The sequence below is a fragment of the Gopherus evgoodei genome, chromosome 3 (assembly GCF_007399415.2).
Source record: "Gopherus evgoodei ecotype Sinaloan lineage chromosome 3, rGopEvg1_v1.p, whole genome shotgun sequence".
Lineage (NCBI taxonomy): Eukaryota > Metazoa > Chordata > Testudines > Testudinidae > Gopherus > Gopherus evgoodei.
Genome location: NC_044324.1, coordinates 11,689,487 through 11,716,791, shown reverse-complemented (window position 1 = coordinate 11,716,791; position 27,305 = coordinate 11,689,487). Strand labels below are relative to the sequence as shown.

General features: G+C 52.4%; 1 protein-coding gene across 2 annotated transcripts in view; it reads left to right on the top strand.

Annotated features, from left to right (window-relative positions):
• The window catches only part of KIF3C (kinesin family member 3C), a 61,362-nt gene that overhangs the window by 21,128 nt on the left and 12,929 nt on the right, over window positions 1-27,305 (top strand). For both annotated transcript variants that reach the window (XM_030555076.1, XM_030555075.1), the window contains exons 2-4: window positions 22,695-22,796; window positions 23,943-24,065; window positions 26,010-26,128. In XM_030555076.1, the coding sequence (XP_030410936.1) occupies window positions 22,695-22,796; window positions 23,943-24,065; window positions 26,010-26,128 (344 nt within the window). The remainder of the gene's footprint in view (window positions 1-22,694; window positions 22,797-23,942; window positions 24,066-26,009; window positions 26,129-27,305) is intronic.

The window sequence follows — 27,305 nt, the reverse complement described above, 5'->3', positions numbered from 1 at the left end:
CGTTGGTGTAATATCCATAGAGGGGTTCTCACATTATTAGGGTGAAAACATTCTCTTCGGTGAGATTGGTGTGATAAGGCTGTTATGTCTTAATGTTTATGCCGGGGAAGGGGGGAGGGAGGTAGATGTAATGGTAAATATGCTGGTGACAATGGTAAAATACTACACGTGTAGAGGACTCGGAGATATTTATAGATGGATTTTTAACTATCCGGCTCTCTTTTATGGCTGTTTAAGGGTCCTCAAATAGGGTTGATTCACCACCGCCCCCCATCCCAACATCTGGTGTAGCTGTGCTTCAGTGTCCCCCTCTTTTGGGGCCCAATTCAATGAGCGGCCAAACACTTTGCTAACATTAAACACACAGCTTTAAGGTGCCCTTAATTGCAAATGGACGGTAAACCTCTGGTCTCTTCTCTCAGGGCTCCCCACACCGCTTCGCCCTTCCACCAAGATTTGTCATTCTTTCTCACCTTCACCTAGAGCTGGTCAAAAAGTGGGAACCTCTGTAATGAAAAACTTGGTCCTTTTTAATCAACTGTTTGGTTTTTTTTTATTTGAATTTTAAAAAGAACAAGTTTTATCTTTACTCTCAGATCTGGGCTCCAGTCACAGCAACTGGGACCTTCCCTCCAGTCTTAGTGTGTCCCAGTTATCCCTGCTGTCATTCTCCCTGTTTTAGGGGTGTCAGAACTGAAGCAGTGCCCAAGGTCCGTTCAGTCAGATCTGGGACCAGAACTCAGGCCTCTAGTGTGGCAAGTCACATTCACTTACCATCTACTTGACAGTGACTGGCTGGACAGCCTGTCACTCTACCGCCGCGCTCGCCTTCAGAGGCACGGCTAGAATCCAGCATTCTGATTTTCGAATACTTTGTGTACCACTGACGGGGGGTGTCATGTCCTCTCTCGTGTGGCTGGTCCACATGGAGGATAACAACACACTACTGCCACCAGTTGCTGCTTTGGGTCAAGTCTGGGCTATAGACCTAAAGGGCCTACGGAAGGGGTCTGTGTGGTGCCACGTGATGAAATACCTGTTTTTCAGTTTCTTTTTTTAAGAAGCCATGGGAATGAGACCCCAAAGCCATATAAAAAGAATATCAAGATTTCAAACTCAAGGACTTAAAAGTGAGGAAGTGACAAAATTTCAGGTTGCCAGTGCAGCCCTCATTGGCCCACCTTGTGCATAGGCACAATATTTAAACACATCCCGAGTTCTCGCTCACTGCAGTGGCTGGACCCTGACTGCGCGGAGGGCTGCAAGAAGAGACCGGCTGTTCTCTTGCATTTAAGACACTGGGCTGGAACTCGGGACAGCTGAGTTCCGTTCCTGCTGCTCTCCCAGATTCTCATGGGGTGCACCAGGGGGCCGAGTTGTGGTCGTACTGGACCCCTGAATTCTGACTGTTGAATGCTTCCCTTTGCAATCCGAGCACTTTCCCGTGGGGTTGGTGTTTTGTAGTCGGGAGAGGGTGCAGTGCAGGTGGCGTACAGGGGGATGTTTGTATAGATGTGTGTGTATAGGAGGATATAGATATACAGAGCTGAGGGGGCCTATAGGTTGGCTTAGCAGTCTGGGGCTGTACATATTTTTGTATATAATCCACTGACGGCTCCTGCCGTGAGGCATCTAAGAGCTGCAGACTAAAAATATAAGACATTAAAATTGAGACCAGTAAAAGCCACAAGAAGAGCAGTGAAAAGCTCTCGCTCCCTCCCCCCCGCCGCAAACCGATCGATTTCCAGCTGGTTCGAGGGACGGGGAAAGCAGCAGGGGGAGCAAATCACAAACAAGCAGAGAGGACTGTACAGAGCCAGACCCAGGCCGGCTGAAATACTTCGGCTGTGCAGAGTGACCTATATATCCGTGTGGTGGGAAATGGCTTCCTGGGGCCCTGCCCGACACCGAAATAGCAGACAGGGATGTAAGGAGAGGGAAGAGGTGGTACTGAGGGGCTCAGGTGCTTCACTCTCTGCTGGGGTCCTGCGTGCTCGAAGTTTCCTCAGCTCGATGCCACGTCTGCCTGCCTGGGGGCGCAGGCAGGGCAGCAGTGAGATTCCTGCACGGTCCAGATCTATTCCCTTCAGTCATTCTTGGCCGGCTGCCCTTCCGTCTTCGCCAGCCATGCTCGGCCTCTTGAGCTCTGCTCCTCTCCGTCTCCATCCCTATCCACCCGCCCTGCCCTCTTCGTCGCTGCTCCTGTCCAGTCGTGCTGAAACCCCCTGGGGCTTGTTCAGGGCAGTGCGGAGGCCTGAGATCTCGTTCGCCCGCTCACCTCACAGCCCTGGCAGACCTTACTTGGTCTTCCTCCTCTGCCTACCCACTGCAGACACCACCCTCCCTGGTGCTGAGCTGGTGACCCAGGAGCCTTCTTCTCGAGCCATGCAACTGGGCCATGGCAACCCCCGCCACATCCTCCAGGACATTTCGCAGATCAATCCTTGTTGTCCTGCCCAGCTAGAATGCTCGACCTGCTGCCTTGATTAGCACCCCACCCCCACCGCCTCCTCCTCCTCTTCCTCTCCACTCTTCCTGCTGAGAAGCTAGAATTCGTCTGGCTTCACTGGGAGCCAGTGGAAGTTGAAGCTAGATAAATACAGCCTGGAGATTTTGAACAGTGAGGGGAGTTAACCACAGGAACAGTTCCCCACAGGTCGTGCTGGATCTGTTATCACTGGCAATGTTTAAATCAAGACTGGCTGTTTTTCTAACAGCTCTGTTCTAGGGATTATTGTGAGGCAGGACTGTGGCCTGGGTTATAGAGAGGGTCAGAGTGGTCCCTTCTGGCCGGTGTGTGCAGAACACAATGGGTGAGATCAGCTGCCTGTTACTCTGATCACATTACTCTTCCCTCACCCCAGGAATGCCTCCAGGGACCTCCCCCTCCATTTCTGTCCACATCAGATTCAAGCTTCTCCTTCCCTGTCACAGCCCCACCCCTCTTGCCATGCTGTGCTGCATTAAAACAAGTTGTGTTGAGCTGTAGTGTAATCCAGGCCCGCTTGGTGTGGTCTCCTCAGGGACACCTGGCGGCTGGGCCTGCCATGGGCTGAGCACATGCAGTAGAGGCTCGTACACTAAGCTTCAGAGGTCCCAGTTCGACCCCATCACCAGTCCTGAGACAACCAGCCTCGTCGTAGTGCTGAAGAACTGGGCGCAAACTCCACCAGCTCGTCATCCCCCCAACCCTGAGCTCTTCCATTCTGAATGTTTGCTCCTGGCGTCTGCTGCTTCCAGGACTCCAGGGGTTAATGGCTGCCAGTGACAGCTTCGGAGAGACCTTGCTGCTGCTCGCCTGCTGTCTGGAAGATTAATTTTTAAAGCTGTGTTTGGTAGCATCTTCGAGAGGGGCTGTCTGGCTCCTTCCGTGCTCTGTGTCTATAATCCCCAGCCCAGCAGCTTTTGGAGAGCAGTTAATTAGCAGTGCAACCTCCTCCTTGCTGCCTAGCGTCCAAACCACTTGGTTTTCAGTTTGGGGGTGGGTGGCAGTGTTTAAACCCCTGCTAATAGCATTAGAGGTTTATCCCTCTGAACCAGGAAGCTGGGAAAGGCAGAGTCTCTCCTTAGCAGGAGGGGTGATCCTAGGCCTAAAGCCAACTGCTGTCTTTTGTACCCTTCACCCCTGAGCTTGGAGAGTGGACAAGGCAGACGGCTCTCATGCCAGCGACCTTGCCATTTAAAGAAATCCATAATCCTTTAGACAATGCAGGGTCCATGGGGGAAGGTGGCTGCCAAAGCCGCTGAGGCTCCCCATCACTGCCCCTTTGCCATGTGCTGTCTAATCCAACCCTACGCAGATTTCCCACTGCCGCTGGCATTGTAGTGCCTGGGCTCCCAGCTCCTCCGATATGTCAACATGAGAGGATTCCCAAGCGAGGGACAGCTCCGTTTCATCCCATTCCTCCTACACTGCATCATCCCTCCCTCCTGCCCCGTTCCACACCCATCAGCTCTTCAGATCTTCCCTGCTGGAGCCCTCCAGTCCCCTGGGTGTTTCAGTAGCTCGGCTCTGATCTCCCTGCAGTTTGCTGCACCCTGGGGCTGCCCAGGCCTGTGCTGATATTTACTCAGCGGGGAGGGGACGATCTCGCATGTGGGGCTGCTTCCATGACACACTGACATGCCTTGACAGGGGCAGACACACGCTCACTGACGCACACAGAGAAGGGGTCACACACACACACACACACACACACACTGTGTAGACAAGACACGTCAGTCACTGTCCCCGTTGACACCTAGGAAGGGGGTTTTGAAGTACCCAGGCTCTAGCTCCCCTCACCACGGCTCGGTGAGATGCAGCAGGAGTAGCCCAAGCTTTCACTGTGCTGGGCCATCTGCATCACCAAGACACTTGGCCGCTGAGCAAGCGTGTCCCGGAGGGTGACCTGCCCCCAGGCTTCCCTTTGCCCGGCTTGACCTCCGCTGAGCGCATGGGATGCAACGCGAGTCTTAGCAGACAGTGAAGAGCCTAAAAGGCTGGGAGAGGGAAGAGATTTCGACCACAGGGAGCAGAGCTCTGGGGGACTCTCCCCCCACATCAGCTTCTCTTGAATGGGTAACAGCCAGCGCAGAGGCAGCACAGCAGCAGGGCCTCCCCCCCATCCCAGGGTGTCTGGGCTTAAATACACAACCCCCTTCTCCCTGAATAGCTGAAGGGTCCCCAGGATGGAGGGCTCCCATGCTGAATGTTAAAATCCCTGCCCTGGTCACAGACACAGACGGGAGGAGGCCTTTCTCAGCACAAGAAGAACCGGAGTGTGGATTCCCAGTGGGAGAGTCACCCCCGGGGGGAGAGCAGCACCAGGCGCACACGCCTGTGCCTGTACGCGCTCCCGCCAGCTACTCCCACTCAGCCTGGCTGCCAGGGAGAAGGGTGCTGTTACCCCAGCGCCTGGCTACAGCTGGAGCGGGAGGTTCTCCAGGATAAGGGCCTTGGTCCATCTCCATTCTACACACCCGTTGGCACGGCACGCCGTAGATTGTAATGGGGACCTGTTCCTGGATGTTGAGAGGCCAGGGCTGCCCTAGCTTGACCTACCCCCCTGAAAGATCCTCCACCTCCCCGTGCGGGCGGCTGGGGTGTGGCAGAGTGTGCGTCCCCACCCCACCTGTGGGAGAAAGCAGGGGGTGGCGGGAGCCAGCGTGGGCTGCTGGATTGGCCGTGAGGCTCAGTCTAGGGTTCTGCACCCACTGGTGGCGCTTGCTTCGTAGTTGTTCCCCAGAGGTGTGTAATGGGGCTAACCCCGCTCCGCTGACCGCCGGGGCAGGGTTGTGAGTGTGTCTGTGCGCGAGATGGAGCCGGTGAGAGTAACAGCAGGCCCAGTGATCGCTATATTGATACCCAGGGCCCTTTGCCCAGAACCAGGGCTCAGGAGCCAGACAGGAAAACCAGTCTCCACAGCAGCCAGCCTCTGTACTTCCAGCCCCTCCCCAGCCTCCTCTGGGGAGGGGCCACCCCTTCCTGCTTGTCACAAAAAGCCGGGGGCCTGGCTCCAGCTGGCCTGACCTCCCAGACCCGTAACCCACCCTGCCTGAACCCAGACTCCTGCCTGGGGAGTCTATCTGACTCCTCTCCGCTAGCCCCGAAGTCGAATGTCCTCCTGTGAGCCAGATGGGTGAAACACCCTGGCACAGGCAGCGGTGGGACCAAATGCTGTGTCCAGAGAGGGCGCTAGACACAGCAGGGGACGGGACAGATTTTGGCATCCAGACCCCCTGTGTGCCATGAAATCCTGCTCCCCGGGGGCTGCCTGTGCAGGTGGGGTGGGAGTGGATCCGTTTACCTAGTGTGGACAAACGAACGTTCCCCATGTACGAAGCTCTCCCCTCCCTGTCTCGTGAGGGCACCTTGGGCCTGACTGGCCCCATCTCAGCTCCTCTGATGTTTGTGCCACATGGCCCATCCCATCCTGGGAACCTGCCGCCTACCCCCACTGTGTCCTCAGGGTCCGCACCAGAGCCAGACTGCCGTATATGCTAATAGAGCTTGGCAGGATCCCATCCCCAAGGGAAGGGAGGGTCCCTGTCAAAGACAGGCCCCTCCCTCTCCAGCTGTGGGGTGCAAGAGGACAAAGACTCTGCTGAAGATACCAGGCTCAGGCTGTGGCCATTTCCTGCAGAGGATAATTAACAGCACTAATTGCATTAGCCTTGCCCATGCGAGCAGGAGAGAGGGGCCAGCAGAGCCTCTGTGCTTTGGCAAGAGAGAAAGGAAGAGGCCCGGTGAGCAGGAGCCGCGTGTGCACCCACAGGGTGAAGGTGTGGGACATGCTGTGGAACCTGACAGGAGCCTCCCCAGGGAAAGAGACAGGTGCAAGGATGAGAGATGGGCAGCATGCTCTGCTCCCCCGGGGCCAGGCGAGTGGAAAGCCCTGGCCTTCCTGATTACAACTCACACTGAAATTAGCCACAGTGACTTTCCCACTCCACTTCTCTGGAGCTCCAGGAAATTCTGGATTGGAGTATGGAGGACCAGGGTGGGCAAAGTCCCTCTCTCTGGCTGTTTATACTGAGCGCATTGGGTAGCAGCTGGAGCTCTGGGCTCATCTGGGAGGGTGAAGTGCAGAAGGCCTGGCAGAGGGGGACAGCCGGTAACTGCAATCGGCCACACTGATTTGGGCCCAGATGGGATAGGGCTGTAGCACGCTGAGGGTCTTGACCATTTAAAGAACCACTCCACTCTGCTCTGAAATGCGAGGGGTTAATGGGCCCCTGTGTGTATCAGAGTCCTGGCTGTAGTGTCCGCCTTGCATCTGTGGTGCCCTTTCCTCCGCCGCTGGCCTTGCAGAGCTGACAGGGACGGGAAAGGCAGCTGACGTCTGTGCCCGCATGCATGCCACCTACACCCCTGCAGACTCAACTGCAGCTGGGCAGCCTGTGCAAACCCGCTGTAGGCAGTGGGACTGCAGAGGTGGGGAGGGTCACGGGGGTGGAGCGTGAAGGGGCAGGGGCTGGGTGGAGCTCCTGGGGGCAGAGCATGAAGGGGAGGGGGCTGGGCGGAGATCCCAGGGGCGGGTCCATGTGGTGATCAAATGGGGGCATAATTTGTATGTGATGGTTCCCAATATGGAAACAGACCCTTACGTCCTCTGGACCCCCGCCCTCATTTCCTGCCTCCCCTGGCTGCTCTCCTGATTTCCCCGGTGCTGTTTGGGGCAAGCCTGTGGCAGCAGGAGGGAGTCCATCCTGGAATTCCTGGCACCAGTCCTCCTGGGAAATCATTCCCCAGGCCCAGGTTCAAAGCTGCAGCTTTTTGTGCAGTGTGCGGTGATCTGCACACCAGTAGGGGAAGGGGGGTGTGGCCAGGTGGTCAGACTACAGGACAAGGTGTCGGATTCTGTTCTTGTCTCTGCCACGGGCTCTATGTGTGGCACTGGGCAGCTCTCACACCGCTCTGTGCCTCAGTTTCCCCATCTGCACGTTGGCCTGCCCCAACCCCCGTGCAGGGCTGAGGGGTTTAATTCCCTCGGGTTTGCAGGGTGCTCAGCGATCCTCAGCTGGAGGGGGCTGGGCTGGAAAAGGGCAAAGTGCTGCCATTCCCACGTCCAGCAGGACACGCAGGCTCAGGTGCCACGTCCCATCCGGTGGGGCAGCCGCTCTGCATCCTGTAGCACTCATGGAGCTAAGCAGCTGTTCGGAAGGAAGTGGGCTAGAAAATGTCCCTGGCTTTGCGCCAGCACCTCAGGGATATGTCATCACCGAATCCCAGGGTCTGACACACAACGGGACATTGTCTGCGGTTCTCTGTCCCACAGCCACCCGGGCAGGGATGGGGCCCCAGGCAGGCAGTGTGCTCCCTGAGGAGGGGGCGCTCTCTGCCCATTCCCCGCCAGCACACCAAAGGAGGCCACCCACTCGTGCACCCATGGCACAAATCCCTGGGGGGATTGTTCTGTGAGCGGAGCCTAGCTCCAGGACCTGCTGCAGGCAGGGAGAGGATCACCTCGAACAGGAGCAGGCTTGGGCTGGCGTTGAGTGGCCCTGTGCTTCTGTCCTGTGGCCCTTGGCATAGAGGGCAGGTGGGAGCAGTTCGGTTACAACAGCCCCAGGTCAATGTAAACTGTGCACCCCCCTTCTAGGCCGTGGAGAGCTGAGCAAAGGAAACCGCCTGCGAGCAGGGATGGGAGGGGAGACTGAGACGGGAGACGGGCAGAGAGAGAGCGTGGGACCATTCCCGAACATCACTGCAGACCAGACAGTCTCGGTGTGACCAGGGAGGTTAGGACCCTGCAGCGGAGGAGGGAGCAGGAACACGCCTGGTGCTCGTACTGAGCAGAATGGATGTGACCTGGGACTCTGGGCTCAGTGTCTAAAGAGCCAAGCTAGTGGCCAGGCAGGTCACTGCTAATAAGGGTGAAACCTGCTCCAGGGATCAAGGCAGCCCCGTGCATGAGGGTGAGCACCCCGCCCCCCACCAATACACAGGTCAGTGGCATCATGCTGCCTAGCCTGGTGCTTTAACCACTAGACCATCCTGTCTCTTCTGTCACAAAGCAGAAGGACTTTGAGCCCCCTGCTTGGCACCCCAGGCCCTCAGTTAATGACCCGTCAGACCCATTGGTGGTGGTGATCACCTGCCATCTGGATGGCATCCCGGTTCTTCCCCTCTGACCTTCCACACTCCTTTGCATCAGCAGCATTGCCTCCCCAGCCCTGCCGAGCTCCAGCCATGGCTGCCCGGGGACAGCAGGAAACAGCCAGGCAGGCCCAGATAAGGCCAGGCAGGGAGAAGGGTTCCCTGCCGCGGGAAATAGGGCAGAGGCAGGGGAGGGAACGAGAGCTGCCCCTTGTGTGTCTCTGCTCTGCCAGCGCCTGGGCTGAGTGGCCCAGAATGTCGCTGGCGATGGGCAGTGTTGTTGCTGGAGCAGCCCTGTCTGTGTCCTGGGTACCCCCCTGTGGCCTGGGAATCTGCCAGGAGAGGGGCCCTGTGCCCGGGGAGCTCCCTTCCTACCACTGACACGACATGGGGATTGGCAGCCATGGTGGGGGGGAGTCGGGGATTGGGCTACGGGGCCTTTCACCTCTGAGAATCACCAGTTCCGATCCAGCCCCATGTCCGGGGGGACTGACAGGCTTAGGAGAGCAGGAAATGGGGCCTTTCCCCTCAAGGTCCTGGGCAGGGGGACTAGCTCATTCAGGGGACTGGAGCAAAGAGAGACAGGATCCCGCCTTGGGTCGAAGGGGTGACTGGCTCAGAGGCAGTGGGGAATGGGAGACTGGGTTGTGAGAGTGGAACTGGCTGGCTTATGGGACTGGAGCTGGGACTTAGAGCCCTTCACCTCCACCCATTCTCCTCCAGCCCTGTGACTGAAAGCTAATTTCAGTCTGAGCCATGTGGTGTCCTGGGAGAACCAAGTTGAAGAGGGCGCCATGTCCAGTCCCCAGGGGACCAGTATCCATATCACAAAATCCCCACCGCATCGGGGGCCCTTGTTGGCTGTCTGCAGCATCGCCTGAGGGGGCTGTGAAGAGTCTCGCCCTGTGAGAGGTCCCTCTGGCCAGGCTGTGGGCGTGGGAAGCTTGCCTGGCCACAGCCCATGCTGGCCCATCCTGTTCTCCGGCACTGAATTCGCCACAGAACCCTCAGGGCAGAATATCAGTGGGGCCCAGGGGACGTTCTGAGCTGTGCACAGCACTCCTGCTGGTGACCCACCCACTCGGGGACAGAGGCAGAGTTAGGGAAAGTGTCCCAGAGAGTGGGGTACAGAAAGATTCGGTAGCTGGATCTCTCATCTCATCCTCCTGGAGTTTAGTTCCCTGCTCTGATACAAGATGGAAAAGCCTTACTGGAGGCTGCGATGCAGAGGGGATTCTTTCCATCATGCTGTCACTAAAATGCAGCCACTTCTGGGGCATACCGTGGAGCCACTTAACAGCCACACAACAGTGTCAGAGAGGAAATTGAGATCTGAAATTAAATCTGAAGGGGAGGTTTAGGGAGGTAGAATGGACTCGCCCCCTTGGAACAAGGCCAGGTCATCAGGACTAAAACACTTACTGTGTAAAGCCCATTGGGGAGCATGAGTGGCCACAGATGACTGGGACCCCAGCCAGGCATCTCAGCCTAAAGCCAGCACAGAGTTGCAATGGGGCAGCATTGCTACTGCAGAGAGCCTCCTGGCTCATTCCTGGACACTGCACCTCCCCCTTTCCAATGACCCGGAGCCAAGGAGGGGGTGCCAGGGCAATAGAGGGCACTGCATGGTCCCTGCGGAGCAGGGGCAGCAGGTGACAGAGAGAAAGTTGGAGGCAGCAGTGGATGGTGGTAGCACAGGGAGGCCAGGCTAGGTAGAGAAACTGCTGGATCCGTCCACAGGTCCCTCTAATCCAACATCCCAGCTCTGACAAGAGCCACACACCCATGGCCAATTGTGCAATATCGTACCTATGGGAGACCCCAAGCTTGTTGCAGCTGGAATCATAGAATATCAGTGTTGGAAGGGACCTCAGGAGGTATCTAGACCAACCCCCTGCTCAAAGCAGGACCAACACCAACTAAATCATCCCAGCCAGGGCTTTGTCAAGCCTGCCCTTAAAAACCTCTAAGGAAGGAGATTCCACCACCTCCCTAGGGAACCCATTCCAGTGCTTCACCACCCTCCTAGTGAAATAGTGTTTCCTAATATCCAACCTAGACCTCCCCCACTGCAACTGGAGACCATTACTCCTTGTTCTGTCATCTGCCACCACTGAGAACAGCCTAGCTCCATCCTCTTTGAAGCCCCCCTTCAGGTAGTTGAAGGCTGCTATCAAATCCCCCCCTCACTCTTGTCTTCTGCAGACTAAATAAGCCCAGTTCCCTCAACCTCTCCTCATAAGTCACGTGCTCCAGCCCCCCCATCATTTTTGTTGCCCTCCGCTGGACTCTTTCCAATTTTTCCACATCCTTCTTGTAGTGTGGGGCCCAAAACTGGACACAGTGCTCCAGATGAGGCCTCACCAATGTCGAATAGAGGGGGATGATCACATCCCTCAATCGCTGGCAATGCCCCTACTTATTCAGCCCAAAATGCCGTTAGCCTTCTTGGCAACAAGGGCACAATGTTGACTCATATCCAGCTTCTCATCCACTGTAACCCCTAGGTCCTTTTCTGCAGAACTGCTTCCTAGCCATTCAGTCCCTAGTCTGTAGCAGTGCATGAGATTCTTCTGTCCTAAGTGCAGTACTCTGCACTTTTCCTTGTTGAACCTCATCAGATTTCTTTTGGCCCAATCCTATAATTTGTCTAGGTCCCTCTGTATCCTATCCCTACCCTCCAGCGTATCTACCACTCCTCCCAGTTTAGTGCCATCTGCAAACTTGCTGAGAGTGCAGTCCACACCATCCTCCAGATCATTAATGAAGATATTGAACAAAACCAGCCCCAGGACCGGTCCCTGGGGCACTCCGCTTGATACCAGCTGCCAACTAGAGATGGAGCCGTTGATCACTACCTGTTGAGCCCGACGATCTAGCCAGCTTTCTATCCACCTTACAGTCCATTCACCCAGCCCATACTACTTTAACTTGCTGGCTTATGAGGCCTGCTTCCCACTGCTGGGAAACACAGGTGTGAGCCCAAGGGCTGCTACAATCCGTGGGGAATTATGGTGAGCACTGTGAGGCGGGGCCAGTCACCCTGGAGCGGGAGGCTCTGAGTTTTTGCCTTGCTGATGTCTATAAAATCCCCTTGCCGCTGCATGGGGCTGGGCTGAGAGCTATAATCAGGGCTGGCTCCAGCTTTTTTGCTGTCCCAAGCAGCTAAGAGGAAAAAAAAAGCCGTGATCAGCGGCACTTCAGCGGCTGCTCCCGCACCACTTCACTCTTCGGCGGCAATTCGGCGACAGGTCCTTCCCTCCGAGAGGGACCGGCCGCCGAATTGCAGCCAAAGACCTTCCATGGGCCGCCCCAAGCACCAGCTTGCTGCGCCGGTGCCTGGAGCTGGCCCTGGCTGTAACGCCGGTGCAGCCACACAGTCGCTCCCGCACCCCGACGCCGACTGGCTCGAGTGGTTTCACTGCTCATGAGGGGTGTGTGTCTGCTGGGGCTGGGGCGAGCCCGGGGAGAGACTCAGAGCTCGGCCTCTATAAAGAGCAGTGTGGATGTTGCCACACGGGCAGCGGCTTGGGCTAGTCACCCACTCCAGCCCTCGGCATCGGAGCTCAGGTGACTATGAGCCGCTGGCGCACTGTCCACGCTGCCACTCATACTCTGTCTCCTCGGGCTGAGCAGGCTCCGCGCTGCAGTGGAGACCTATCCATAGATCTCTGCATCGGAAAGCTCCAGCCTGCATTTCCCTCGACTCCCTTTTCTCCCTTTCCCAGCATCTAGCCCCCGGGCGGTTGCAATGTTTCGGAGGCTGGATGGGACCATTACAAGCAGCCGGCCAGACCTTCTGCATAGCCCAGGCCAGAGGATTTCCAGAAATGGAGCTGCTCCCCTCAGTCCCACGAACACATCGGAGGAGCCAGTTGCCACGTGGTATTTTTGTAGAGGTGGCAGCAGCTGCCCTGGCTTGGACTGGTGCTGTGACAATCCCAGCCCTGCTGTCAGTCCCTGGCAAGGAGCTAGCCTGGCTCCTCTGCTTTCTTCTCTCCTGTGCCAAGCCAGCTTGTGGGAGCTTGGCTTCCTCATGCTGCTGAGGGTAACTGCTCCCTCGAGGCCCAGGCACTAGCATCTGCTGCCAGGGAGCTGCCAGCGGAGGGACGGGCCCTGCTATAAAAGGTGCATGAAGAGTGCGTGCTGGGGAAGAGATTGCACAGCTGAGAGCCTCGCCAGGAACGACACAATGGAGTCCCAGGGGTGCGTGAGGCCAGCAGTGGGGTGCTGACAGCAGCAGCTTGCTGGGAAAGGTCCCCCAGCCAGGCTGGAGTGGGCTTCCTATTAACCCACGTGCCCCTGGAGACCTGAGTTCCAAATCCTGGGCTGTGCTCCTGGCAGTGACCGCAGGGTCGCAGAGGGTGCGGCAGGGCAGGAGAGAGGAGCATTGCCCGAACTGCAGGGCAGAGGGAGGAACGCAGGGCTGGCAGAGCACAAGGCTGCGAGTTGGTATTGAGGCAGAGCTGGGACTGAAGTGGCAGAGGGTGCTGCTGGCTGACACTGAGGAGTGTCGGCCAAGCCACCGGAGGCCTAGGATGTGAGCTGTGGGCTGCTTAGCTCGGCTCTGGGACTGGAACACGTGCCCGGAAGTGTGTGCAGAATGCTGGAGCTCACAGGCGTACAAACGAATCAGAGACTAGCTATGCGATGAGGGCAGAACCGTTAAAATGAGGGGGCCCCGGTAACAGTCCATCCCTGCAGCTCTGTGCTTGTAGGATGGCTTCCCACAGGGGCAGCCAGCCAGGGCAGTCCGAATGCTGCCAGCTGTGTGGCAGGGGATACAGCTGTTTGTGCACCACTTCCTCAGGTCCTGCAGCAAAATGTCGTCTGTCCCCTTGCTCCCCCAGAGCCTGCGCTGAGCCCAGCTCTGTCCTGTCCCAGCGTTCGCTTGGGGAGGGAGCTGAGCTCAGAGCTGGCTAGGTGAAGGATCATCCTGGCTGCTCCCACCCAGCTGCTCCAATCAGCATCACAGCTCTGCTGGTTTGGGGCTGTTTGCATTTCATATGCAATCCTGTTATCAAGTTGCAAGGTTGTGACACCCCCTCCCCACCCGCCAAGAGTCCTCTGGCTGCCTGTGCTGCTCTGGCCTGGGTTTTTCCCCACTGCTTTGCTTCTTTGATATAATTCATGAGGGCATTTCAGCCACCCAGGGCCCTGGAGGTTAATTGTAGCCATGGGACAGTTACCAGGATGGATTCAGCACCGAGGGGGCTGGATTGTAATATTAAGGAGGATGGTCTGTAACACCCCAGCACAAACACAAAGGCAATAGGACCCATCTAGCTCCATCAGGCCCTGCCCAGTCCCTGATCCTCCAGGCAGCCTGGAATTCCCTTCACGCTGTTTTGCCAGATGACTGTGGAATGTGTGACCCTCCAGAACCCAGAGTGCAGGGTTTTTGTTGAAGGGAAAGGGGCCACCCACTACTCCAGGTCCCAGCCCAGGGACCCCATAGATGTCTGCCACTTGCTGCATCCCCTCCAACTCCTCTGTTCCTTTCCTTGGGCCACTTCCCTGCAGCCCCAGCACCTTCTTCGCCTTTGCCTCAGGGCTTCAGCCTGCAGATCCTAGCAGCCTGCCAGGGACTGTCTTTAGCTTCCCTGGTCCCTGTCTGTAGCAATGCTCTGTCCAGGGTGTTGTCTGTCTTCAGCCTGCAAGGCAGCCAGTCACCCTCCCTCCTCAAGCTCCAGGGAGCAACTGAAGCTGCTTTGCCCTGCAGCTCTTATATGGGCCTGCCCAGCCCTGATTGGCTGTTCCTCACAGCCCCTCTCTAACTGGCTGCCTCTTGCACAGCCTCCCTAGGGCTCTATTAACTCTTTACAGGCCAGTGTGGGGAAGACACTCCATCACGCTGCCCCTTGCTGAAAACTTGCTGAATCAAATCAGCCCTTGCAGTTAATGATGAAGTAGACTGAAACCCTCCTCCAGCCCCTCAAAATTACATCCTGTTTGCTCTGGATTCTTGCCCCCGTGGCCTCCATCAGACTGGACACTCTGGAAAAAGACACCTGAAATATGACCCAGCTTGGCTAAATCTACCCATTGCCAAATATTTTGGCAGATAAATGCCAGAAAAGCAGGATTTTGGATTCTGATCCTGCTTTCAACGGCACCAGTGAATCAGGAGTAACTCCACTGAACTGAATGAAGGCGCATTAGTATAAAACGGATCCAAACCAGACTCCATGGGCCTCATTCTCTGTTGTCATGCACCTGCCACAGTCATTGCTAAAGGGGTATGAAACGCTGCCAGATCAGAGCCTGTTTTGTCCCAGTGTAAATAATTACACAAGATACCAGACAGCGGAGATCTGGGCCTTTAGTGTTTTCCATCTTGATAACTTCCCAAAACTGCGCATTTTGAAAAAGCATCTTAAAAATGCAGTTCTCTTATGGTTTGGCAGCAGTGCAGATAGGCCATACTTTTAGCCAAAGCTATTTTTAAGATTTTTTAAACTTTCTTTCCATGCTGACATGTAGATGGGGCCATGAATAGAATGGACCAGTGTTACAACGGGATGAGATATCTGAAGTGGTCTTCTAGGGGGTCTTACTGTGTTCAATTTCCATTTGGATTCTGGTTCGTTCTGCAGCTACACAGACTGGGGTTATGATCTTGGCAGACCTCATGCACTAATCGGTGTTATGCCCACTTAACACTTGGATAGGACTCCTAGGAAGGATGTTGTTGATAATTCTGTAGGTGATTCTCTTCCATCAGGACAGAGACAGTTCACAAGGATGGTAGCATCAGGTACTCATAGACTCATAGACTCTAGGACTGGAAGGGACCTCGAGAGGTCATCGAGTCCAGTCCCCTGCCCTCATGGCAGGACCAAATACTGTCTAGACCATCCCTGATAGACATTTATCTAACCTACTCTTAAATATCTCCAGCGATGGAGATTCCACAACTTCCCTAGGCAATCTATTCCAGTGTTTAACTACCCTGACAGTTAGGAACTTTTTCCTAATGTCCAACCTAAATCTCCTTTGCTGCAGTTTAAGCCCATTGCTTCTTGTTCTATCATTGGAGGCTAAGGTGAACAAGTTTTCTCCCTCCTCCTGATGACACCCTTTTAGATACCTGAAAACTGCTATCAGGTCCCCTCTCAGTCGTCTCTTTTCCAAACTAAACAAACCCAATTCCTTCAGCCTTCCTTCATAGGTCATGTTCTCAAGACCTTTCATCATTCTTGTTGCTCTTCTCTGGACCCTCTCCAATTTCTCCACATCTTTCTTGAAATGCGGTGCCCAGAACTGGACACAATACTCCAGTTGAGGCCTAACCAGCGCAGAGTAAAGTGGAAGAATGACTTCTCGTGTCTTGTTTACAACACACCTGTTAATGCATCCCAGAATCATGTTTGCTTTTTTTGCAACAGTATCACACTGTTGACTCATATTAAGCTTGTGGTCCACTATGACCCCTAGATCTCTTTCTGCCATACTCCTTCCTAGACAGTCTATTCCCATGCAGTATGTGTGAAACTGATTGTTCCTTCCTAAGTGGAGCACTTTGCATTTATCTTTATTGAACTTCATCCTGTTTACCTCAGACCATTTCTCCAACTTGTCCAGATCATTTTGAATTTTGACCCTGTCCTCCAAAGCAGTTGCAATCGCTCCCAGTTTGGTATCGTCCACAAACTTAATAAGCGTACTTTCTATGCCAACATCTAAATCGTTGATGAAGATATTGAACAGAACCGGTCCCAAAACAGACCCCTGCGGAACCCCACTTGTTATACCTTTCCAGCAGGATTGGGAGCCATTAACAACTACTCTCTGAGTACGGTTATCCAGCCAGTTATGCACCCACCTTATAGTAGCCCCATCTAAATTGTACTTTCCTAGCTTATCTATAAGAATATCATGCGAGACTGTATCAAATGCCTTACTAAAATCTAGGTATATCACATCCACCGCTTCTCCCTTATCCACAAGGCTCGTTATCCTATCAAAGAATGCTATCAGATTAGTTTGACACGATTTGTTCTTTACAAATCCATGCTGGCTATTCCCTATCACCTTACCACCTTCCAAGTGTTTGCAGATGATTTCTTTGATTACCTGCTCCATTATCTTCCCTGGCACAGAAGTTAAACTAACTGGTCTGTAGTTTCCTGGGTTGTTTTTATTTCCCTTTTTATAGATGGGCATTATATTTGCCCCCTTCCAGTCTTCTGGAATCTCCCCCGTCTCCCATGATTTCCCAAAGATAATAGCTAGAGGCTCAGATACCTCTTCCATTAACTCCTTGAGTATTCTAGGATGCATTTCATCAGGCCCTGGTGACTTGCAGGCATCTAACTTTTCTAAGTGATTTTTTACTTGCTCTTTCCTTATTTTCTCTTCTAAATCTACCCTCTTCCCGTAAGCATTCACTATACTAGACATTCCTTCAGACTTCTCAGTGAAGACGGAAACAAAGAAGTCATTAAGCCTCTCTGCCATTTCCAAGTCTCCCGTTACTGTTACCCCCTCCTCATTGAGCAGTGGGCCTACCCTGTCCTTAGTCTTCCTCTTGCTTCTAATGTATTGATAAAAAGTCTTCTTGTTTCCCTTTATTCCCATAGCTAGTTTGAGTTCATTTTGTGCCTTTGCTTATCTAATCTTGCCTCTGCATTCCTGTGTTATTTGCCTATATTCATCCTTCGTGATCTGACCTAGTTTCCATTTTTTATATGGCGCCTTTTTATTTTGTAGGTCACGCAAGATCTCAAGGGTAAGCCAAGGTGGTCTTTTGCCACATTTTCTATCTTTCCTAACCATCGGAATAACTTGCTTTTGGGCCCTTAATAGCGTCCCTTTGAAAAACTGCCAACTTTCCTCAGCTGTTTTTCCCCTCAGTCTTAATTCCCATGGGACCTTGCCTATCAGCTCTCTGAGCTTACCAAAATCCGCCTTCCTGAAATCCATTGTCTCTATTCTGCTGTACTCCCTTCTACCTTTCCTTAGAATTGCAAATTCTATGATTTCATGATCACTTTCACCCAAGCTTCCTTCTACTTTCAAATTCTCAACAAGTTCCTCCCTATTGGTTAAAATCAAGTCTAGAACAGCTTCCCCCCTAGTAGCTTTTTCAACTTTCTGAAATAAAAAGTTGTCTGCAATGCAGTCCAGGAACTTATTGGATAGTCTGTGCCCCGCGGTGTTATTTTCCCAACATATATCTGGGTAGTTGAAGTCCCCCATCACCACCAAATCTTGGGCTTTGGATGATTTTGTTAGTTGTTTGAAAAAAGCCTCATCCACCTCTTCCGCCTGATTAGGTGGCCTGTAGTAGACTCCCAGCACGACATCACCCGTGTTTTTTACCCCTTTTAGCCTAACCCAGAGACTCTCCACCCTTCCGTCTCCTATGTCCATCTCCACCTCAGTCCAAGTGTGTACATTTTTAATATATAAGGCAACACCTCCTCCCTTTTTCCCCTGTCTATCCTTCCTGAGCAAACTATACCCATCCACACCAACATTCCAGTCGTGTGTATTATCCCACCAAGTTTCAGTAATGCCAATAATGTCATAGTTGTATTTATTAATTAGCACTTCCAGTTCTTCCTGCTTATTACCCATACTTCTTGCATTTGTATAAAGGCATCTAAGATACTGGTTTGATCTTGCCTCCCAGCTTTGCCCTGACCCTCCTTCCTCTCTGCCATTATAGCCCGTGCTCCCTCCTGTTTCCAACCCATCTCCCAGGTCTTGTTCCCCACTTACCTGTGGGCTTTGCTCACCTGTCCCCGTCGAACCTAGCTTTGCTTTGCTGTAGGTGACATCTTCTAAATGAGGCATGAAATCAATGTTCCGATCACTCTTGGCCTTTATGGATCCCATGGCATCTTTCTCAAGAGTGACATGTTACCCCCAAGACCTTGCCAAATTCCAGCGTGTTTGTTTGATTACATTCTGCCTCCTTAAGTCTGCTGGTGATTCCAACTGGCCGGTGACCTGCAGTCTAGGCTTTCGTGTAGCACCGCTGCAGATTCTGGCGTCTATCATCTCTGTGTGGGCCACATTTTGGAGGGGGCACCCAGAGCTAGGAATGGCTTCATCTAGGTTCTGTACTGTGTAAATCCAAAGAAACAAGGTAACCAGTTAGCGTCACATATGGGGTTGTTTTCTGTGGCGTGGATATTTCAGCAGACATGCTGTTCATGCAGGAGGCTGAAGGCCTTTCACACTCATTGCCAGCGACACCTATTGAGTATAAGATGGTTTGACTTTATCAGTAATTGGGATGTGTCATTGAGAACTGGTCTTGAGAGATTTGATCATCATTGGCCACCATCGGCTGCCCCTTGTTGGTCGTGCCGCCCCACTCAGAGACAGTCTCTGAAGATCAGACTTGAGGTCAGGAGAGGACACTGGCTGGTCATTGAGTGATGGTGGTCACAGGATTAACCATAGACCAGTCATAGCCATGTGGAGCTCTTAGATGCCTGGAACAAAGCCATGCCATGTGGTCATGGACACTCCATGCTACGGACCTCTGCCATCCAGCATGGTGGTGGTGGTGAAGTTTATGGATGCTGCGTGGCTTAGGCACAAGGTGGGCATGTGATTGCATGGTGTCTTGCCCAGTCTGGGATGGGGACGCAGTGGGTCCTCGTTGGGTGAGAAGTTCTAAATCTATTCCCATCACTGCTGCCGTCTCACCGGGTGATATTGGCATGTGACTGTATGTGCCTCTCTGAACCCCACGGGAAGCAGAGACTGTCAGAAGCCTCCATGCAGAAGTTATCGTTTGAGTCCCAAATTCCTTACTGAATGCATGTAAGCACTTTGAGGGTCTCACAGGGAAGCCCCTAGTGAGCGGCAAAGCAGGACTCTGGCATTGCCAGCGGATGGTGCCCTGCCCTTCAGGTGCTTGCAGAGCCATCAGTCACTCTCAGTCATTACCTTCGCTAAAATCCAGTGAGTGGAGGTGGGGGCGGGCCCCTCCCGTAGCAGCTCCCTCATCGCCTCCACTCTCGTCAGCGAGCTTTCCCCAGCGTTTATCCTTCCGTTCCTCCGCTGCAGCTGAAGCCCATTACTGCTTCTGCCCTCCTTGTCGCTGAATGAGAACAGCTGGCTGATCCCTGCCATTCACATGCCCTTTTGCACTGAGCCTCTTAGCATTTTCCTGCTGGTTACAGGTCTCCAACTTCCCACCCTGGCCTCAGCCTGACTAGCAGAATCATCACCTGGCATCTCTTCTGCACGATGCCTTAGAAAATGCAGCTGTGAACAGTTATTCTTTACTGGCATTTCATTGTAGGCATGTTAAACCTTTTCCAGCACTTTTTGTGAGTCACAAGAGGCCAGGCTCCTGGGCTGAGACCTGGTTACTGTCTCCCCCACAGGCAGGGCCTGAACACTTGTTGAGTTGCTAACTCCGTATTCAAGTGACTCGGAAAGTAACTTCTAGGGCCTTATCAGCAGCTGACAGTAGCTAAGTGGGATGATCAGAAGCAGGCTGAATGAGGCACTGAAATGCTTGAAAGGGGCTACGGCAGATTAATGAAAACCATACTTTAAAAAACAAGGACAAGACATTTCCTTACCCAGGTCACCCAGGACACCCTGAATTTGAAAAGCCCAGCGTCCATTTCACCCTTTCAGCTGAATGTGCTGATTCCTCCCTCTCTCCTGCTCTGCACACGGCCAGGCTGTGTCCCGATCCTGATCTCCTCTTGGAAGAGCCAGCCTTTTCCCTCCGGCCTCACAGCCAGGCCTCTTTATCTCCCAGCTTGGTAACTGTAACTTCCCTCTCCCTGACGTCCAACCTGCACCACTCCATTCAAAACACTCAGATCATCTTCCTGTTCCATTACTCCAGCAGCATCAGTCGCCCTTTGAATCCCTCCGCTTACTCCCCATTTCATGGCATCAGGTGCAAGTTCTTGTCCTCGTCTCCAATGTGATAGCAATGGAGCAAGCACTCAAGGGGCCAGGCTCAGGGGTCTTTGCCTCCAGGTCAGCTAACTCTGCTCAGAGCAGCTTTTCGTGGCCTGGTGATCCAAACCCTCGAGCCCAGTACATGCTGAAATGCTGTAGTTTCCAGTGCAGATGTCCCCTGAACAGGGTTCCCCAGTCTCTTACTGCACCCCGATGTGGCATTTGATTTTCCATGACAACGTCACACTGGACTGTCCCCATCCTTCCCACCCCTCTGAATGGTGCTGCTGCACCTGCCATGATCTTATCTTAGTTTATTTCACTCTTCCTTCCCATGGGACTCTGATTGATTAATTTCTACCGCAGCTGTGCCTCATGGCCCTGGGCCCCAGGGTGCTAGGCGCTGGGCAAACATACAACAAGACTTTACATGTGTCTGGACTGGGAGGCCCAGAAAGTCCTAAGTTGTAGTCTCTACTCTGCCACTGCCAAGTCACTTAGCCCAACATTTTCAAAAGGAACCAGTACTAATTGGGGGGGGAGGGGGGCTAACCTGCTTTTTGAGAGGAGATGAGCATCTCTGATCCCAGCTGAAGCCAATAGGAGCTTGTGATGAAGTGGGACTGTTCTTAATGTTTCCTCTGAATGCTATGTGGGTGCCTCAGTTTCCCCTATGCATTTCTTAAGTCTCCAGTGTGCATAAATGGCTGACACACTGTATCCTGGCAATAAATGGCTAGGGCCCTTCCCCCTGCAAGGGAATAGCTAAAGGTGAACAAAGAGATCAGTAAAAGCAGCAAAAGTCCTGTAGCACCTTATAGACTAACAGACGTTTTGGAGCATGAGCTTTCGTGGGTGAATACCCACTTCTTCAGATGCAATGATACAGGGCGTTTGAAAATTCAGCTAACAGTCATCGGAGGTGCCATACAGAGTATAGGGGGATGTTAGTATTTTGACATTGGATAGCGCATAACACATAGAGTCTGCGGTATCCCCAATGGGGGGGTTTAAGGTGGATGAATCAAGGTGCAGTCAGCAACAATGAGGGTACATTGCTCATACAGGAATTACAGGTAATCATAGGTATAAATAAGTGGGCCGAGTAATGAGGATAGGATGAGCCTCATAGAGATCAGGTGACCCCCTGGCCCAGGAAAGAGACAAAGGCCAGAAAGGAGGGGCTGGAGGGGTTTTCAGTTTGGAGCTGGCTGGGGATGGGAAGTGAGGGCAGACGAGGGTGTCTGGCTCGCTGGGCCTCAGAATGGACCCGGCTGAGGGGTCCTGTTCTCTGTACCTACAAGTTCTGTTTTCGACCGTGTTCCTGTCATCTAATAAACCTCTGTTTTACTGGCTGGCTGAGAGTCACGTCTGACTGCAAAGTGAGGGTGCAGAACCCGGTGGCTTCCCCAGGACCCCGCCTGGGCTGACTCGCTGTGGGAAGCGCACGGAGGGGCAGAGGATGCTGAATGCTCCAAGGAGAGACCCAGGAGGTGAAGCCGTGTGAGCTTCTTGCCCTGAAGACAGTCTGCTCCATGGGAGAGGAGGCTCCCCAAAGTCCTGCCTGGATTTGTAGGGAGCAGTTCCAGAGCATCGCCCAGGGACTCCATGATGCAGCTGCAGATGCTCAGCAGCACATTTCTGAATCTCTAGGTGTCTGTAGAGTTGGGCATCCCAAAATGGAAGCACCCAAAATCCACAGCCAGTTTTGAACATTGTGAGTGGTATTTTCAAAAGCACCTACATGACTTTAAGTGGGACTTGTGCTCCTACATCTCTCGGTCATGTTTGAAAACGGCATTGCTTGGCCAGCACCTCTGTGCCTCAGTTGCCCTATCTGTACATGTGGGTAGTAAAGACCTATCTCAAGAGGAATGGAGGGAGGTTAATGAGATAATGTTTGCATGTGATTTGCAAATGGCAAGTTCTGTAGCAATGCTCAGCGTTCTGACCAGTTTCAGCCCATTGTTCCCCATCGGCAAGCCGGAGCGGGATATTCATTCTGTCCTTCGAAGTAGCTGTGATCCCTCCTGTCTTCCTACCACCCACAAAGCTGATCGGTCCCCAGTCTGCTCCCCCCTCCAAGGTGATATATTCCACTTTCCACAGCATGAAGCTGCAAGGTCAAGTGGCCATCCCCCCTTGTTAGCCCGTGGCTCCTTTCCTGTATGTGCATGTGAGAGAAATGCTCTGATTCATCCCCATCTCCTTTCTTCTCCTGCCCCAGGCGATGGAGAGCAAGCTGCTGATAGGAGGGAGGAACATCATGGACCACACAAATGAGCAGCAGAAGATGCTGGAGCTGAAGAGGCAGGAAATCGCTGAGCAGGTAAAGACTCTGCTTTGGGAGATGGCTGAGCAGGGCTGACACTGGATAGTAAACATAAGAACGGCTGTACTGGGCCAGACCAAAAGTCCATCTAGCCCAGTGTCCTGTCTTCTGACAGTGGCCAATGCCAGGTGCCCCAGAGGGAATGAACAGAACAGGGAATCATTCAGTGATCCATCCCCTGTCACCCAATCCCAGCTTCTGGCAAACAGAGGCTAGGGACACCATCCCTGCCCAGTTTGGCTAACAGCCATTGATGGACCTATCCTCCATGGATGTATCTAGTTCTTTTTTGAACCCTGTTCTAGTCTTGGCCTTCACAACATCCTTTGGCGTCATCCAGAGGTCCCTAAAGACTTGTGCTGGCACCATCCTTGATGTCAGATACTGGCAATAGATGATGCTTGAATCAGTTGTATATACTGCATATATGTATGATAGGTCACAGTTCCTTGGTGAACTTGACAACACATATGGTCCTGAATAACTGAGTTGTATAGTTAGGTGACCTGTATAAAAGGAGTTGTCAGGCGCAGTCCAGTTCCCAGTGGACAGTGCCCAGATACCAAAGTGATGGGCACCCAGCAAAATATCACCACTCAGACAGAGTGCACTGCAAACCCAATTAAGGAGCTGTGTTTAAACTCAGTCCACATAGGTGGTATCACCATTTGATGCTATCCACAGTGCCAAGGCAAGCGTGGGACAGCAGAAGCCATACGCAAGTACAGCTGCTTCATTCTGTCCCTGGCTCGGTGTAGCTTGATTCGAGGAGATCTCGTTGTAGGGAAAGGGGAGGTCCATAGGCTTTGGCGTGACTCATCTCGAAAATCCATTGTCTCTGGGCCAAGACAGCGAATGTGACTGTGAGTTGTGGCGGTGTTGGTCGTGCTGTGGGCCAGAAAGGGGCTACCAACTCACCATCAGATGTGAACGACTTTCAGTCACTACAAGCCCAGCCAGCCATTGAGCTGGACACCCTGAGATGAAAGGCTCCAGATCACATGCCCAAACACAGTCCCCCTGCATTGTAAAATTTGCATATAACTACCCATCATGCTCTGCAGGCCAGCAGGATGATTTTGATGGGGGTGAGGTTGTTCCTGTTACAGACTCAATTGGGTTTTGTGTTTTTCCCGGATGCAGAAACGTCGAGAGCGGGAGATGCAGCAGGAGATGCTGCTGCGGGATGAGGAGACCATGGAGCTGCGGGAGACCTTCACGTCTCTGCAGCAGGAAGTGGAGATCAAAACCAAGAAGCTGAAGAAGGTGAGAGGCTGCCTGTGCTGGGACACAGCTGTGGGGAGGCTAGGTTTCTTTTTAATGACACTACAAGGTGAATTTACTGTTGTTCTGAAACTGGGAGGAGGGTTTCAGAGTAGCAGCCGTGTTAGTCTGTACCCACAAAAAGAATAGGAGTCCTTAGAGACTAACAAATTTATTTAAGCATAAGCTTTCGTGGGCTACAGCCCACTTCAACGGATGCATGTAGTGGAAAATACAGTAGGAAGATACATATATACAGAGAGAACATGAAACAATGGGTGATATAGGCCATCATGTGCCCGTAATGCCCCTCTGCCATGTACATTAGCCAAACCGGACAGTCTCTATGCAAAAGAATAAATGGACACAAATCAGACGTCAAGAATTATAACATTCAAAAATGCATCGGAGACACTTCAACCTCCCTGGTCTCTCAGTTACAGACCTAAAAGTCCCAATATTACAACAAAAAAGCCTTCAAAACCAGACTCCAACAAGAGACTGCTGAATTGAATTAATTTGCAAATTGGACACCATTAAATTAGGCTTGAAAAAAGACGGAGTGGATGGGCCATTACACAAAGTAAAACTATTTCCCCATGTTTATCTCCCCCCACACACGCACACAGTTCCTCACATCTTCTGTCAATTGCTAGAAATGGGCCATTTTCATTACCACTAAACAGTTCTTTTTCTTTCCTGCTGACAACAGCTTACCTTAACTGATCACTCTCGTTAGAGTGTGTATGGTAACACCCATTGTTTCATGTTCTCTGTATGTATAAATACCTCCTGTGTGTGTTCCATTCCATGCATCCAAAGAAGTTAGTTGTAGCCCACAAAAGCTTATGCTCTAATAAATTTGTTAGTCTCTAAGGGGCCACAAGGACTCCTGTTCTTTTTATGGGAGGAGGGTTGTGGGTTTGTCTTGCTTCCAGTTGCAGGAAAAGTAGTGTCTAGGGCTGCCACTTCTGTAATTGCTGGTAACTGGACCCCCGAGGCCCTGCCCCTACCCCACTTCTTCTCCCAAGGCCCTGCCTCTGCTCTGCCTCTTTCCCCAAGGCATTGCCCCTTCTCTTCCTCTTCCCCCAGGCCCCATCCCCTTCTTTGTCTCTTTCCCACGGCCCGGCCCCCATCACTTGCTCCTCTCCCCGCATCCCCGTCGCTCACTGAATCATCTCAAGGAGTCTGCCTGCAGGTAGCAGATGACCCTGGCTGAGCAGGGGCTGCTGCGGGTTAATGATCCAGCACCGTCCCTCGATCTGCAGAAACTAGACTTTTGGTTCAGGTACCAGGTCGCCTTTTTGACCAGACTTTCTGGTCAAAAACCAGGCACCTGGCAACCCTAAATGGCACCCGGCCACAGAAGCCAAAACAAGACTGTCCAGGTAAAACCCAGACGGGTGGCAACCCTAGCAGTGTCCCTAATTGCATCTGGGCTGCAGTAGGTCCGTGACACCTTTGTGACAGCACGGCATGACGTTTTCAGTTCGTACCGCTAGAGCCATGTCCTCACACAGGTGAGCCAGGCAGCTCAGACCATGGGCAATGCATTGCACACTGGGACCTGTAGTCTCCACAGGTCCCTCAGATCAAGGTGGAACGTAGAGTGCTGGAATCATAGCTGCTGTCAATCACCATCGCCAGCTGGGGATCTGTCCCAAAGCCCCTGCAAGACTCACCTTTGTAATAAAGGGGCAGCCCACGTCATTTAACCACACCTGGCACATGCGCAGCATTCAGGCTCCTGCAAATGTTCTGTGTGGCTTAATGTTGGATGAACGTTGGGCTTCCCCAGTGCGAAGTCCCTAGAGAGACCCATTTTTCAGGTCTTTTTGGATACTGTGAGTAAATGACTTGCTTCTCACATGGGATGAGACCTCAGGCCACATCCTAGAAGCTGCTGCCTGGACTGGTACTAACAGAAGCTCTTTCTTGGTGTCCCAGCTGTATGCCAAGCTGCAGGCAGTGAAGGCAGAGATTCAGGACCAGCATGATGAGTACATCAGAGTGCGGCAGGACCTGGAGGAAGCGCAAAATGAACAGACACGGGAACTTAAACTCAAGTAAGTATCTCCTCACCTTAATGGGACATGCAGGATAGAAGCCCTGCCATTCTGACAGAAAAGGCAGAACTATTCAGAAAGAAGCAGGATGAGGTATTCAGATGTTTACAGTGATAATGAAATAAACATCCTCTTCCTTCAGTAACTAAGGAGGATGTTACTCAGCATCTATTCAAGTAAAACATTTTTAAATCTGCAGGGCTGGATCACTTGCACCCAAGAGTGTTAAAATGATTAGCGAGGAGCTTCCTGACCCATGAATGTTCATTTCCACTGGGGAAGTTCCAGAGGACAGTAAAAAAGCGAATGTTGTGCTAATATTTTAAAAGGGTAAATGGGATACCTGTGGTAACCGTCGACCTGTAGGCCTGACGTCAATCCTGGGAAGACTCACAGAAGGGCTGATGGGGGTCTCACTCAATAAAAAATGAAAGGACAGTAGCATAATTAATACCATTTAGTGTAGTGGTCTTCGCATAGGGGAAAGTAGGTCTTGTCAAACAAACCTACTATCGTTTTTTGATGAGGTCACACGTTTGCCTGATAAGGTAGCCATGTTGTTAGAATATACTTAAACCTCTATAAGACGTTTGACTTAGTCCCACACGATTTTCTGATTTTAAAATATAGCATTATTCAAAATCCAGGTAGCCATGTAAAATGGATTAAAAACTAATTAACGGAAGGATTTCAAAAAGTAACTAAATGAGGAATCCACCTCCCAGGGAGTGTTTCTCGTGGGGTCCCACAGGGATCTGGCACAAAGCTATTCAGTGTCAAAGCTATTCATGGCACAAAGCTATTCAGTGTCTTTATCAACGATATGGGGGAAAATATAAAATCATTAGTAGCAAAATCTCTAGAGGACACAAAAATTGGTGGAATGGTAAATAATGGAGAGGACAGCTCAGGTATAAAACCAACCTGGATCACTTGGTAAGATGGGCTCATTTGGACAACATACATTTTAGTCCCACCAAATGCAAGGTCATACATCTAGGAACAAAGAATGTAGGTCACTCTTACAAGATGGGGGATTGTGTCCTAGAATGCAGCGGTGCTGAAAAAGGCTTAGGTGTCATGGCAGATAAGCAACTGCACATGAATTCCCAGTGCAATGCTGTAGCTAGCTGGTCCAATGCAATCCTTGGATGTATAAGCAGGGGAATATCAAGTA